Below are 16,831 nucleotides of genomic sequence, written 5' to 3'. Positions count from 1 at the left end.
ATATGACAACAGTTTTTAAACGCATTATTCACTTTAAATAGCGTTTCTGCACCTGGTAATGGAACTTGATTTTTCTGCCTGAAGATCTGGGCTCTAAGCCCAGATGTTACGAAACCAGTGGAGCGAACTGCCTGTTAGAACAGAACTTACTTCAAAGAATGGTATTCTGAAGTTTGCAAAATATCCCCAATTTAGGAATAAAAGTTAGGTCTGTCATAAAGTCTCTCCCCAAACTGAGTGGGTTGGAGTAACCTGTCAGTCCAGGAACACTGTGTTAGGCGTAAATTACTTGTTTTATCAGACCTCTTATATGACCTCATTTCCCCCTTTTTTGATCAAAGAAGAACAGTAGTCACATCGCAAAGCCCCCATTGGTTATTATATAAGTGCTGTAACGACTCATGTTACAGAGAGTTTGAGCGGGAAAATTGGTCTATTGTAAGATGTATTGTGGGAAAATTGGAGTTAAGTGTTCAACCGCTGGGGGGACATACGGGGAATATAAGGGGGTGACTCTGTTTGCCACTAGGCAAGGGAGAAAAGCCTGAGTGGTGCTATGCAGGAAGGGAGCGTTGCCTTGAGGTTCAGGTCCTTGAGGAAAAGGGGTCCTTGAGGAAAAGGGGTCCTTGAGGAAAAGGGGTCCTTGGACCAAGAGCATTATTTGCCTGTATGCTGGTGTTTCAATAAACATTTGTCATGTTTGCTGCCACTATGTCCTTCTTTGCCCCATCTGAAGCCAGAGTGCTACAGTATCAGATTGAATATTTGAGGAGTTTCAAAAAATGATGCATACATGAATGAGAGAAGTAATTATTATTTCTAGTTCATTCTTTGATTTTATACACAATTACCTTGGATTTACTTTCACTGTCTTGACAAATCATTTGGTGATTTTCTAGTACGACGACGTGCTACTTGGGAGAGAGGTATAGGTGGTCCTCGACTTACGATGGAGTTACGTTCCGCGAAACCCATCCTAAGTCGAAAGTGCACTTAATACACACCTCTGCGTAACAGACTGGGAGATGCGGATCGCTGCCGCTGCCTCGCATCACGAGAAAGTATCGCATATTGCTTACCCAGGAAAAATCAAAATTCAAAAGTCGAAGTACGGTTTCTACTGAACTTCTATTGCCAGCTCACCATCGCAAAGCTGAAAAAAAATCGTAGGTCGAACCATCGGAAGTCGAGGAGCATCTGTATATGATTTACGATGCAGCTGGATGGTCTCTAGAATACATCTGTACTTTTTTTCCCAAAGATCTTTATAAAGAGTACAACAAAAGGGCTCCTTCTGAGACTGAAGCCAGCAACCACCAGGTTACAAGCCCATGTCCTCAAGAACTATACTATCAGGCAGTTTTGGGTAACGGAGCAGCGTGTGCATATTCTGTTGAGTTTTTCCTTGCCTTCCCTTGTTTACACGTGTCATCATTTACTGGGCTCTGCTGACAACATCCAACAACGCTATTCATTAACATGCAATTAGGGAGTTTTAATCGGCTGCAGGATAAACATAGCTGTGTGCTGTCAGCATTGCAGGTGAGTAGAACACCAGTGAGCTACAGTTCATTAACTCCAGCCACTTCCCACTTACCACAAGCAAGAGTTCATCTGACACTTTTCACATGGTTTGCGGTCCTTCGAAATGTGTCTGCTTCCTACTATTACAATATTCTAATTACCATAAATGATATGAGCCAAAATAAAAGGCAAACACATTTGAACACAATATATATAACACTTCTACACTGATTTCCATTGTAATAAAAAATTACTTGCTATTATCACTGCGTGATGTAAAACTAATTCTGGGCAATGTGTAAGCTCAATTAACTGATTATATCCAATTAAAGTGCTTTACATTAGCATTTGTTAAAATCAAGTCTGATTGGTTTAATCTTTCGTTCCGAGATGCCTCTAAAATGCCAAACGTGGGGAAAATTGTCTCGCGTTGCAAAGTATTTGGCGCATTAATGCATCATTTCTTGTTTTGAAAAACACAAAATATTTCAGAGGGAAACACAAAACAAATGAAAATCTTTGCTCAAGACTTACATTAATATCCTCTAGGTCCAAGAAATTGAGAACAATTCCATTTCTCTTCCAGATGATTGGTGGGCGCAGCGTCCCTTGAATGGCACAGGACAGTACTGTGCTGAGGCCGACAGTAACTGCGGAGATGCTCACTCTCTTGTCTTCAGGGAGGCTGAGCTGAACGACCTCTACAGAGACAATTACAACAAAAAAAAAAAATCGCGTTACATATTTTTTCGTGTACCAGATACCACCTGGTGCTATTGCTGAGGCTTTTGTGCCAGCATCACAGCTCCGAGACGCTTGAGAGTAAGTGTGCGTTCGGACTGACATTTAGCTCTAATAATTTGTTCTGCCTTGTTATGCTCTTTCAAGCAAGGAAACTGTTTCTCTGATCACGTTGGGCTTTAAACATTAAAAGAAAGAGAAAGAATCTTTCCAGATGAATCTAACAAAGGCAGCGGGTAACACAATGGGTGGCACTGCTGTTTTTGGACTCAAAGGTTGCAGGTTTGAATCCCAGCTCCTGCTGTAGTTCCCTTGAGGAAGGTACTTACCCTCAATTGCTCTGGTAAAACAAAGAACCACCTGGGTAAATGATTGCAATTAGCTTAACATTCTAAGCTAGGAGAAAAGCATCATCTACATGTATGTGATGTAAATATTTCTGAAATTTTCCTTGTTAAAAACAGGTACAGGTCTACAATTCAATTCCGTTCAATTCAATTTATTTTATAGAGCACTCTTCTCACACAGTGACACAGAGCGCTTTAACACAGGCATAAGGCAAGAAAAACAAATACATCAGATAAAGAAACGAAGATGACAGTTGGTTCAGAGAAAACTGGACCGGCAGAATGAATAATGGCTGTCAAACTCTGGAATTTAGAAGGTCAACCTAAATCGAACTGAAACAGCCTTCATACTGTGTGAACTATGACATCGAAATTGAACATTAAATTTCCGATGTATCTTCATATTATGATCCGTTATAAACGTATTATAAACATTATTTTTATTGTTTTTAGAACAAACTGAGGGGGGTCTACTATTACAGCCATAATTTAATTTAATAATGTAACAAAGAAAAGGGCATTCTAAGTGTGATAATAAATGAGTTATGAAGATCTTCTGATGTTATGAATTCAGACATTAAACTACACTTATTTAATATCTTCTGTACATAAAAAAAACTCCCAAACATGCCCCTACTAACATTTACTCATTTAGCTGATGCTTTTCTCCAAAAAAACTTACAATTATTTACCCATTTATACAGCTGAGTAATTTTACTGGAGCAATTTCAGGTAAGTACCTTGTTTGATGGTACTCCTCCTGGAGGTGAGATTCAAAGCAGCAACCTTTTGGTCTAAAGGCAACAGTTGTAACCACTTCAGTATTTTCCAAGCATGGGATTGTGAACATGCAGAAAAGCTAGGCTCTTAAATTGTCCTTTGTCAATAAAAATAATCCAGGTATTATCTTCCCTTTTCTTTCCTATATGTGCTCCAATAAACCCAATCGACAGCATAATAATCCAGATCGAGTGTTAACGCAAAACACACTCCAGGTTCAGGCAGACACGCAGGTCCAGGGTGCCTGCAAATGCCTTTTTAATATGTCACTCATACAGATTCCACCCCAAGCCACAGGCGGGTCATAATTCCGCACTTGTTAGGATCTGTAATTGAGGTGAAGGACGGAGCTGCAGGCAGCGGACCTCGGAATGGAGCAGAGCGCATCGATTTGACACAGCTGGGAGGAAGGCCTGCACACCAAGCACTGATCTGCTGTGTCATTAGTCCATGCCCAGTATTAGAAAGTGCTCTGGCTCCCGTGGGTGTAGTTATCTCCAGAGAGCCAGAGTGTTGTGGTGTCCAGTGCAAGTAACTATAAGGGTACAATACACATCATCTCTTTTTTTTATGCCCTTCCCTACATTTCAAACAAGAAATCCATCTGGAACTGTACTTAATAAGATTTACAAGTTATTAATTTCATGAAGCAAAGTTAACATGTTACATAATCGATGTAACATATTAGAGCTTCTCGAAAGATTAAAATTTTATTTTAATGGTAAATGCAGGATTCATGTCACCGCATTTATGAAATATGTATATTTGTATATAATGCATTACATATTGAATAATCACACCTCACTGTAGAAGTGTTTTGTGTAATTTTAGGCAAACAGCTGGATCCCTGAATTCATGAATTCATGCACAGACTTGATTGGCATGTACACAATTTATACAAAGCTATCTGATGAAATTTTCAGCTTTAAACAGACTGTCCTTGGCATTTTTCATCATCTTATTGGAAAGAGAAAAATGTAATTTTGTGTTGGAAGGGCAGGTTTTTTAAGCAAAGGAGTGTATGATGCAAGCAAAAAAAAAAAAAAAAATCTGTTACCCAGTTTATATTTCGAGTCCACCTTTCATTACCAGCGAACGACTTCTCCAACATCTTTCTCTGTTGAAACACCAGGGCCCACACACTTGAGAACACCACATCTCCTTTCAATTAGCTGTATTGATAATATATATTTTTAATGAAGCCCAGGTTTCCAAATATGCAGAGATTTTGTATAATTGACTTTCCAGGGACCCAGAAAGCTATTGATCATTTGGCAGCAAGGGCTGCAGCCAGAGGTATCCATCAGGAAGAATACTTATCACATAAAACACAAAAAAAAACTCATGTCGGCCTTCATCTCCAGAAAACAAAAGGTACTACTATATATCAAGATTCTGTATATGTATACATTGTCTTTAAAGATATAATAAAAGTAAAAACTGAAAATACTTTAGTGTCTAGTGTGGCAGTATGCATAAAATAAGCCAGACTGTTTCCAAAAAAATCCCAAAATGACCCAGTTGCTCTCCTAAGGTTTCATGCCTCTTTGGTGCTAATGGCACTCTAATGAAGATTTCAGTGCTTCGACTCAGCTGCCTTGACACCTCGGTACCAGTGCTCTCGATCGGAAAGTGTGGATGGGGACCATGCTGCCCCTTCCCCTATATCCCCCTTTTCACTCTGTCTTTTTCGGATCTCCAAATACTGACACCATCCAAGCAGATTTGGAGCAATAAGCTGCGCGCTTACGGAGCAGCCAACTGGGGCACCCTGCTGGTCTCGACTCCGGCGCTGCCCACAGCGGTCGTGTTTTCTCACGGGACCTTGCTTCCTTGCCTTTGTGAGAGGAGCGAACGTGGGACTTAGTGGAAATTAAGGAAAAGCAAACCTCACGTAGCACTTAATCGGCCGTACTGTAGTGTACTTCACATGTGTGTGGACAGCGTACATTTGCGTGGGGGCAGTTTTTGCTCAGAACCCCCACACCACTGAGAGAATACGATATCAGCAAGTTTTGTTTCTAATATCAATGCAGTAGCTATTCGAGTACAGCAATAACAACATCAATAATTATTGTTGTTCTTTCACTCGAGCCTATAATTATTGACGCCATTGAGTCAACCCTGACCCATACCGACCACCTGTGTGGTTTCCAAGGCAAGGGAGGAACAGAGGGGAGTTGCCAGTGCCATCTTCTGTATGTTGCGGGAGGCACACGTAGGGAGAAACATGGAGCTGCTGCGCACGCTGAGCGGGATTCGAACCCCATACCCGCTAAACAACAAGGTACCAGTCAAAACATCTCCTCCATTGGCAGTACAGCTGCAATTTTAATCACAATCTGACTGCTGATACAGATTCTTACTGGGTGGTTAAAATGATTTGGAATGTAGCGGGTTACCATAGCTCTTCAACACACCAGGCATGAGTGAGGCTTGAAAATCTTGAAATTCTTTGGAGGTGCTGTACATACAAGCCTCTGAAGTTCACGGGTTTATTTTTTCCTCCGGTCAGAGGCTCGACATCAGATCATTTCTCACCGGACGAAGCTGTACAAGTTCAGGCCCACAACGCGGGTGAAGAATGTGCTTACTGGGGCACGCGTTCTGGCTCTTCACTTACACCACTGCGAAGCCAAAGGAGACTTAAAAAAAGATGAATTTCTTCAAGCACTCACTAGGCAAGACCACACCGACTTCTTCACGAGTATGGCGACCCTTTCCGGTGACTGCACCTGCCCTGCACTAGGAGCTCACATGGACTACACTAGAACAGTTCCAGAGGTTGTGATGGTCTCCTCCCCCAGCCTCTCTGCTTTAAACCAACACAGAAATATGCAAAAAAAACACTGAAATACACACACAACCAAAAATGGATCAGCATTTCAAAGTGGTACAGAGACACTCTCTGGAGACGGGGCTTACAGACAACAGTCCCCCCGGCTTCCCATCACACATAAGAGAATTGCGAAGAGTGCAGGGAGCCCCCCGTATTCCTCCATGAAAACCTTGTAACGCAGCTGAAAACTGTTAGGTATGGTAATTCCCTTTTTGAACCAACACTGATTTTTTTTTAATCATTTTCCACGTTCACCACTTTCATATTTGAAGCCAGAAATAAAGTCAAAGATAAAGCTTATATGAACCCATAATGGGCATCACAGTATAATTATCAGAAGGAAAACTCGGGACATTTCAAAGTTTATACGAACTATAAAATATAAACAGAGATCAGATCAGTTTGCATTTGACAAATTATTGTAAAGTGGGGCTAATAATGGAAGATCTTATTAGTGTGGATCCTCTACAATGAGTCCTCATGCTGCTTTGGGGAGTGTGACCAAGTGGCACTGAGCTTTCCCGCCGTACCCTGCATCTCCTCAACTTCACTCATCATCTCACTTCAATCCACTCTGCCTACTCATACATTTAAATAAGTTTGTTTGTTCACTTGTTAGCTTCTTGATACTTATTTCACTTGGTAACTTATTTTTCTACTTATCTATATGGCTTGTTATTTTATGTATGTATTTATGTACACAGCATATGTATGTATGTAACTATGTTGTACATTATATACTGTTGCAACCGAAGTGAATAATAAAGTTGAATGAATGAATGAATGATTGAATGAATGAACGAATGAATGAATGAAAATGGAGCATGGAGCAGGATCCTACAAATGTGCTTCCTCATTGCTGCAGAAAACACAAACTACACTGTACTGCACTGTAAACAAACATACTGGTATAGAATTTTCTTCACAAACATATTTCAGAATCATTGCAGATTATAGGTAAAATATCTTTAAATAAAAATACAGAATGCAAATACATTATTTTCTGTAGCATTACAGGTTGAGCTCAAATGCATCCCTCTGCAGTTAAAGTGTCAAAACCACAAATAAGAAATAAAGTTTCTGCAGAACAACATTCAAAGGGACATGTATAACAGAGACCCTCTCTATTCCCAGAAATGTACTTTATAAAAATACCTCTATTAATAGATTGTATATTTTTCTTCTTTGTACCATACTGTTTGGTACAACAGTCATTGTGCCATTAAATATGCAATGAATGATAGACAGTGAATAATAGACAAATCTTACAGTATTTAGATTGTTGGCCATTAAGTTAAAACAAACAGCAGAACATCTGACGACATGCTAAAAATACGATTAAATTTTAAATAATGACAGCAATAAAGTATAATACTTGTACTGTGCATTTTTTTTTTGTTGCATGCATGCACATAATGTAAAGGATACAATAAAATTCACAAAATTACATAACAGAGTTTATAAGTTCTCATTCTAGAAAGCCTCTGTCTGCTCCTGCCTTTGACTTCTGTTGACAGTCAGTCTCACTTGATTAAGACTGAGCTGCTACAAAATACTGATCTCAAACTAGAAGGAGTGGGTCATATTTTCAGAAGCAGGTTTGTGTTACTGTAACTGCTGCTTTCAAACCAATAGATCACTACTGGGCATTATTAGTCATTACATTACCTCAAACTAGGCTGTATAATTTACAACTGAAAAAAATACAAATTAATCTTAATTGTTAAGGGATTTGGACAAATCAATGGTCATTAATTATTCAAATTTTTAATAGACTAACAAAAGTAATCATGAATTGTAAAAAGACACATTTACTTTCATCTTTCAAATATTACGCTCATATTTCTCAAAAAGAATTCGCAGCTGACAAGATTTGTCAAATCCCAATTAGCATCTTAGTTGAAGTTAATGAACTAAGAGCTGACCTGAAAATTAGGAAAACATACACACTTACTTCAAAACCAAGACTAGGATCATTTATCTGTGCTTCAGTTATACTGTTTAATGAAATTCCGGATTCCAACATGAAATTTAATTTTAATTATACTGTTTTTTTTTTTTTTTTTTTTAATTTTCAACTCAATTTGAAAATCATAATAAATCAAACTTTTTTTGTAATTTCTCCAAAAATTAGTTACTATCAATATCAGGATTTCGGGATACTTTATTTTCTTTTAACAGAGCATTGCAGCACGTAAACTTCAGTTTGACTTCGTTTCCATAACATCAGTACATATAAAAACATGTACATTACAGCATCTGCAGCAGCTGGAATGATATGGACTGTTCCCAATAAAGGATGCTCTTCAGCAGAGCCATTATAACAAAACTCACTATTCATCAGAGCTGCTGAAATTGTTCCCAGCTGACAGTTTTACAATCATTATATATATTATAATTTTGCTAGAAAAGATTCCAAAATTTGATGTGTCTTCTTATGGTTAATGAAGCCTTGAAGAATAGCTGTTTGGAAAAAGGACAAAAATAATGAACTTGTTTGGGTTCATAGTGCAACAAAATAATCCACTGCATGGAAGCTCCATCCCACAGGAGAACATTAACCTGAGGAGGGCATGAAGGACAGATTATTAATGACCTGCCTGAGGGTTAAAGAGATGTTTACCAAAATAAGAGAAACAGGGAACTGGAAATATATATTTAGCCTGGATATTATTAAAAAGTGACATTAGCACAGTGGCATTAACAAATTCACTTTTAATGTTTTGTATATTCAGGGGTTATGAAGGGCAGTCAAATATTTACAGTGACTACAGAATTCCTTTTGGCTGTGAACAAATTAGAATGTTAATGGTAATCAATCTGTTAATTAAAGTCACATACTGTACCGTATCAATTTTTAGGGCGCTGTTGGAAAACCTAGTACTAGGATTATGACTGGGAGCAGTTTGAAAGCTAAATCTTTATGGTCTGTAGGACTTACTAACGAAAATACATATATTTCTTCAATAGCACAAATATGCCTACATTGTCTGTATAACAGCAATACCAACAACAATAACAAAACACTGTCATAATTCTAGTCGTCTAAAACTTGGATGTATATGGTGAAGAGAATGACCACTTTACACAGGTGCAAATTATACAATATGTACAATTACACACAATTTGAAATCACAATTTAAAATAGTCTGTATTTGAAAAAATATAATCTCTTTTGAATATTCCATATTAAAGAAATTATTTACCATGTCACAGTATTCTGGGTCAGTTCACTGTATAAATGGATACCTGATTATTAATATTCTTAATAGCGTCTGCTTATATTTGCACTCTTCACACTTCCTTAGAAAGAATATACAGAAATAATTTAGCCCGTGTGAAAGGTTTGGGATTTATTTCCATACATATGAAGGCACTGGATAATATAATATAAGCCAGCAGACCAAGGATTTCTAGGGAGCTATTATATTACATATTATCTTTCTTTACATTTAAGGTTTGAAAGCCTGTCAATGTGCTTTGAAAGAGCGCAAGAAAGGCTAATGAAATTGCATCCTTTTGGTAATAAAATAATATAAAAAAAATAAATAAAATAAGAACCCACTGCAGATAAATTTCCACCCCGCTGGGGTTGCCCGATCGCAGGCCGGTCAGGGCTGCGCTACAGTACAAATGTGCACTCAGGGCCGTGTGACGGCTGCACGCTGCCAATGAATTGCATCGATGATGTGAAAATCAAACCGCTGCGACCACAACCATTCGGATTGTAAAGGAAACGATCAAAGGTTTGCCGGAAGAGAAAATCAAACATTGACATAACTCCTAGTTGTGATGAAATGGCGAGGTCTGGGCAGGCCAGTCCATATTTTACCGTCCAGCTGCCTGAAAACATTCATTTCAGGGCTGGGAAATTTACACAAGAACAACGCATAACTGGCATGAGCGCTTACAAACAGCTCATTAGCACCAAATCCAGCGAAAATAACATTAAAACACGAACATTACGCCAAACCTGTAATCGCTACGAACTTTAAATAGGTCTGTTACTTAGGACTGGAATATATTGCATTCTGGGTTTAATGTGAACTAATGGCATATAAATACAAGAGAAATAACTCTGGTTAATCCTGGAATGTTGGCTATTACATTTTAAGCGGCATTATTTTCCTTTGCTGGATTTTTTACTAAAGTAACTGACACTTACTTGGGGAAATGGGGATGCATAAAGCAGTGGGAGTAGCGCCACAGCCCTTAATGGAGTGTTACAAGTCTGATAAATGCTCTTTGCCGACTGTCCTACACATCTGTACGGAGATTAAGTGCAATAATTTGAGCCAGGCTAATGAATGCTGTTCCTCACCGAGGCCTTTACCCACGCCTGGGATTTGCAGCTTGAGCTCCTGATCACGTAGCGGCGGATTGTCCTCAAACTTCGACAGAAGGGACTGTCTGACGTTAGTTCCCGGAAACTGGGACAAGCTAAAGGAGTTGACGTTTACCTGAATTTGGACAAGGTGTCCCTATTTTTTTTCAGCAGAGCGTGCCGCCAAATCCACTGCAGTAACGCTGGATTGCACAGCGCTTTAATATGCATAATAAAGAAATACAAAACACATTTAACAGGATATGTGGAACATTTGCTTTCATTGTACTCTTCACTCTGTTTCTCACATTAGTCTTTTACTTGAGAAGTGTAGACAACTTAGACACCACATGCGGCATGACTCATAAAATCTACAACATTACACACAACCAATTTCAATAACCGCTTGGCGGGGTCGCGGGGAGTTGGAGCCTATCCCAGAGACATTTGGCACAAGGCTGAAGGGGTGGGGCACACCCTGGATGGGATGCCAGTCCATTGCAGGGCCACAACTCGGTACTGGAGCAATTGCAGGGTAAGCACCTTGCTCAAGGGCACTACAGGAAGAGGCGGGGATTGAACCGGCAACCCTCGGAGCCAAAGTCAGCTGCTCCAACCATGACGTCACCAACCACCTCTACATTATATACACATCTGAATAATTGTGCAAGTGCAAGTCGGTAGAGTCATATGACACTCTCAGCAGGGCTTACACTGCTCTTCCTACTCTTCGTGAAGGTCTCAGAAGAGACAGCAGTGGAGACCACAGCCAAGTACGACACCTCGGATGAGGGGCTACCCCATTTGTGCGTACGAATTCATTGAACTCAAGACGCAGCGCAAGTGACAGCAACCGTAGAGGACAGGCTCACGTCCCACGTGGACACTAATCAGGTCAGACTGGGCTCAGGCAGTTTGCAGCAGGACAGATTTGACTGATGGAAAGGTGAACTTGTGTGTCATGCGCTGCCATGGGTGAGACGTAAGGAACGCCGGCATCGATTTCATTTCCTCAGGAGACGATCCGAAGGGAAATGTTCACGTCAGGCCCGATTCTGATGGGTCTGAGATTTATTCTTAATTTTCAACTGGCAACACTGTGAAACAGGGGTTAAAAATGTACATGTTCTTTTACTTTTCTTTAACTAAAAGTATAATTTTGCCTAACATGAGTGAGTGTGTAAACTGAAGTATTTGCCTGCATAACGTTTACCCAAAAAAACCATCATGTAAGCTTGTGGAGTGGGTGGCATGCGGCATACCATTTACATTTACATTTTACATTTATTCACTTAGCAGACGCTTTTGTCCAAAGCGACTTACAACGGATACTATGTAGTGTTACTAGCCCACAAACCTGGTGATAATGTCACCAGGTGACATTGTCACCTCGCAGGGACTGGGCTGTCTGGGCATGGGTTTGGATCCAGCTCAGTCTGTGTGGCTAAGCATGTTCTCATGTGTCTGTTTAGGGTTAGGCTTAGCGTCTCTGCTGCAGTACCGTGGAGCAAAGTACTTAGTTTGAGTGCTTAAAACCCTGATTAATGGGCATATATGCTGTTGTACTGAATAATAAACCCTTTGAAAAAAAGGGTGTATATTTTCAACAGCCCCTGCTACATAAGGGCTGAGTATACATAATTCTTCGGTATTAAGTAACCTCATTACATTTACAAAATGAAAGAGAACTGTTATATTATCTCGATTAAACTTGTATATGTGTATGTCAATTAATTACTTGAAAATCTGCCTATAGTGATCTAGGTCTTGGTCTTCAGAGAATTAATTATTCTGCTGTAAGAATATTTTTGGTTTAACTTTACACTTTGATGCTGTAATGTTTCAATTCAAACTGGAACTGTGTAGCTTGAAATACTGCAATTCCATATTTTAGAATATTATATTATTATATCCTTATTATGTCCATATAGTAGTTTTCAAGAATTCTCCTTCTCTTCCCTACGGTTGAGATCCCTGCAAAGACTGAGAACCTGTGCACCACCATTCAAAAATGCAGACAGACAACATACAAACATTTAATGCGTTTACATACAAGATCTGATGTTTCTCTGGAACTTGAGACTTTTATTTTGTTGTTGATAGTCACTGGTGTTGCATTTTTATCAAATGTAACACTTTTTTTGGGGGGGGGGGAAGGGCTCTGAAAGTCTTTCAGAAAATTACAACACATGAATATGATAATTTTATAGAGAAATCCTAAAGATGTTTCCCGAACGAGCAATCTTCAAAATCTCCACGGATGGTCTCGAGATGATAATACAAAGCTCACAAATAATATAATCAGTGGTGACTGATTTTAATAGTTTGCAGTTTGGGATAATCAGCTCTTCCTTTGAACATCCCATTCAATTAGGGAAATTACCAATTGTTTTGGATCCCCTCTCATAGACATTCCCCATAGATTTAATCAACATATGCAATGAAGCTTATTTGTGAATAATTACATACACCAGTATACTGAAGCCATGAGTAAAAATGGGTGGTGAATTCCTTGGGATAATTTGCAATCAAGAAACATAAGTTAAACAGTTTGTTCAGGACAATCCTGACAATCTGATGAGTTTCATAAATGGACTCCAACGGTATAAAACCCAATGTTACGTTCCTCTCCGTACTGCAAGGGGAAAAACATCAGGTGATCAAGCATCTAGAATACAAAGACTATGAATCCTGCATTGGTTAGATGAAGTAATCTGTAATAATTTACAGATGCACAAGGTATTGACATGTTTTTGACAGCCCAACAGTTGGCAATCAATCTTTTCATTGTTTAGACGACTTTCATAGAATGGAAATGTTTTCAGCCTTTTTTTTTTTTTTTTTTTTTTTTAGTTTTTCCCATTTCATAAAGTTGTTTTAAGCTGAACATTCAAACTGTTCCTCAGTGAAAGGACGTACAATACAATAAAATGTACAATAGCAGAATTGAGGGACTTGAACTGTTAACCTTTAGTTTTAACTGCCTCTCACTTTTCTAGGCTGGTGAAGTGGTGCAGTGGGTAGCTCTTGAACAGGGGGGGTTGGATACACATTTGAATCTGAGTCAGTCTGTGGGGAGTTTCATGTTCTCTGCGTGTTAGTGTGCGGTTCATCTGGGTACTCCTGTTTCCTCCCATTTGTGTAAGTGAATGAATGCGTGTGGGTGACTACCTCGAGATGGCCGTCGGACCGCTACAACCAGGTATTGAACAAGCGTTCATTGAAAATTTTATTCACATCCTTCCCATCACTAGTGTAATGATTCACTTATTCATACTTCAAAATGTTGCACCACGTACCCCAGTAAAAGGATTCAGCCCCTGTTTATCTGGACAGTTTAATCAAAAGTGCACCAGATTTGAGGTAAAAGTCCCTGAGCACAAGATGAGCTCAATGAATCAAATTAACTATCCACTCAGATTCATAACGCAGATTAACACACAAACAGTTGTGTGTACGGGATAAGGACACTGGGAATGGACACTGTTAGACACTGCAATTTGTGTCTACAAGATGGTCTGCTGTGTCTCCTTTTCTGAACCTTATTTTTAGTGCTCAAGCACACTGAGAGAAACAAAGCTGTGATGAACACTATAACTTACATTACATTTACACACACACACACACACACACACACACTGGTTGAAACCGCTTGTCCCGAACACAGGACGCAAGGCTGGAGGGGGAGGGGACACACCCAGGACGGGGCTCCAGTCCATCGCAAGGCACCCCAAGCAGGACTCGAACCCCAGACAGTGGGACCCGGCCAAACGCTGCACCACCCTCCCATTACATTTACATTTATTCATTTAGCGGACACTCTTCTCCAAAGAGACGTACAACTCATAAAAAATACAATGTGTTCATTACATTAGGAGAAAGAGACACTTAGATGCAGACGTGTGATTCTTAAGTGCAGTTTGTTTCTGTCCACCATATGAACCAATATTCATCACACGAGTAGCTGCATAAAACTCAGAATATCAACGATTCCTGATCTACACCTTACCTGAACTTAAGAGATGATGGGCGAAGTGAGTCTGGAAGAGGTGAGTTTTCAGACCCTTTTTAAATGTGGACAGAGCTTCAGCAGTTCTGAGTGAGAGGGGGAGGTCGTTCCACCACAATGAAAGAATAATCTCCTGTATATTGTGCTGTACGATCAATTTTCCTACACTGTTGTTTCCCTTCTAGACTTTGACATCACGTTTCAACTGCCAACTACATGCACACACTTCTTCAACAGCTGACAAGTAAGCTGTTAATAGACTTTTGATACTGTTTGCGTGTAAATGTGAAAATTGCCATGAAACTTGCACATTGCTGGCAGAATACCCACAACACCCCACTTCAGACATGAATAGTAGCACCCTAAAAAACTTGATAATAGGGACAACCGGTTTGACAAGGAGGACAATGTTTTTAATGGTTATTTACATGTATTCATTTAGCTGTCACTCTTCTCCGAAGAGTTACAGTGTTAATCTACTTACAAATAAATTATCCCAATTATACAGCTGGGCAACCTTTTTTCTGCAGCAATTCAGGGTAAGTAGCTTTCTCAAGGGTACGACAGCTGAAGGTACGATTAAAACGTAGAATTTTTGGGTCCAAAAGCAGCAGTTCTAACCAATGCTCTATTGGCATGATTTTTGAGTGAACTTGGAATTGATTATGAATTTTTGCATAAAAGATAATAGGAATAGCTTGTTCAGTCTCCGGATCTAAGTATTCTAGACAGGTTTTTAGGAAAGAATCGGGTTCAGATACTAGGGAAAGGGTACGTATGTTACCTAGTTTTGTGCAGGAGGTAGACTAGCACTTAGAGCTGCTGCCTTGCACTTGGAGGACCCAGGTTTGAATCCCACCTCCTGCTGAAGGTCCCTCAAGCACGGTATTTATCCTGAATTGCTCCAATACAAATTGCCCTCATATAGGGGCAGGTGATAGCATAGTCCTAAGACCTGTTACCTGGGGGACCAAAAAGTCACAGGTTTGAATCTCATTTCCAGCTGCAGTACCCTTGAGCAAGGTACTTATTCTAAATTGCTCTAGTAGAATTGCCCAGCTGTATAAAAGGGTAAATAAAGGCAGGTTGGTTAATGTTGTCAGTTGCTCTGCACCAAAGTGTCAGCAAATTCATAAATGTAACATAAATGGGTAAATCAATGTAAGCAGTTTAACATTTTAAAACACTTTGGAGAAAAGCATCAGCAAATAAAAGAGTACTGTATGTTCTTAACATTATGTATCAGTATGTTTTTAAAATTATAAGACTCTTTTGATAAAAGTAAATACAATGTAAATGAGACACTCAGCCCATTCCCTGCTTAGACTGATAATATGACCAAGCTGTGATTTGTTAGTGTCCCAGCTGGACCCATTTTGTGTCTGAGCGGGACAACTGTTTGCTTTGAACAGCAAACTTCTTCATCTTCTACAGCTGTGTATAAATTATTTTGGCACACGTGTTGATATATAATCCCAGAAAGCAGAATGTTTACACTTGCTAAATGGATGATTTCCAAGAATAAGCGGCGCACTGCTGGACGAATCTGGCAGAGGATGCCAACTGAGACTCTCAAAGGACTACTTCAAATTCTGAGAGTCATACAACAATGGAAGGTCTTATACGGACACGTTGGTAAAGCACCCCCGCCCTCACTCAGGTGGCGATACGCTGCAGTGAGGATACGGTGTAGGGCATCGCTCCACTAAGAATTTGAAACTCAGTCACAGGCTGAATTAACAGGAGCTGGCCAGACAAAACAAAAAGCATTGAATCAGATCAGATTTGATGCTCAGTGGGTCCTTCTGCCTTGATACCTGTCCATCAAGCCCATGAGTCTTCCTTCAGGGTTTATCCTGCAAAGGATTCGAGGACCCTGGTTTTGACAGCAGTACAGAAGTGATGGACTGCAGAAAACAGTGCAAAAAAATCAGTGCACTTACTGATCCAGATGGAAAGCAAGAAAGAAACAGAATGAAACTGACATGGACGGTGTACAATGAACAAATCTGAAAGCGCAGCAACAGAAAGGAATCAAGTCCTCCGCTGGGCTTAACGTTTTATTCTCCGAAGAAATTATATAAATGAGGAGGACGTTTGCAGAGAAAATGCACAGAGACTTAGCTCAACCCTGCATTTAAAAACTGGCCGTTGACTCGCATCAGAAAACACGCACACTCTGAAACCACTCGTCTCAAGTGGGGTTGTGGCAAACCAGAGCCAAGCCCAGTGCAGGGCTGTAGAGGGAGGGGACACACCCAGGACAG

At 39.8% G+C, this 16,831-nt stretch overlaps 1 protein-coding gene across 1 annotated transcript in view; it reads right to left on the bottom strand.

Annotated features, from left to right (window-relative positions):
• LOC108934170 (follistatin-related protein 4-like) overlaps positions 1–16,831 on the bottom strand; it is a 129,439-nt gene that overhangs the window by 16,059 nt on the left and 96,549 nt on the right. The window contains exon 7 of the mRNA XM_018751700.2: positions 2,059–2,225. Coding sequence (XP_018607216.2) covers positions 2,059–2,225 — 167 coding nt within the window. The remainder of the gene's footprint in view (positions 1–2,058; positions 2,226–16,831) is intronic.

Source organism: Scleropages formosus, chromosome 4, assembly GCF_900964775.1.
Source record: "Scleropages formosus chromosome 4, fSclFor1.1, whole genome shotgun sequence".
Taxonomy (NCBI): Eukaryota; Metazoa; Chordata; class Actinopteri; order Osteoglossiformes; family Osteoglossidae; genus Scleropages; species Scleropages formosus.
This window is presented reverse-complemented; position numbering and strand designations above follow the sequence as displayed.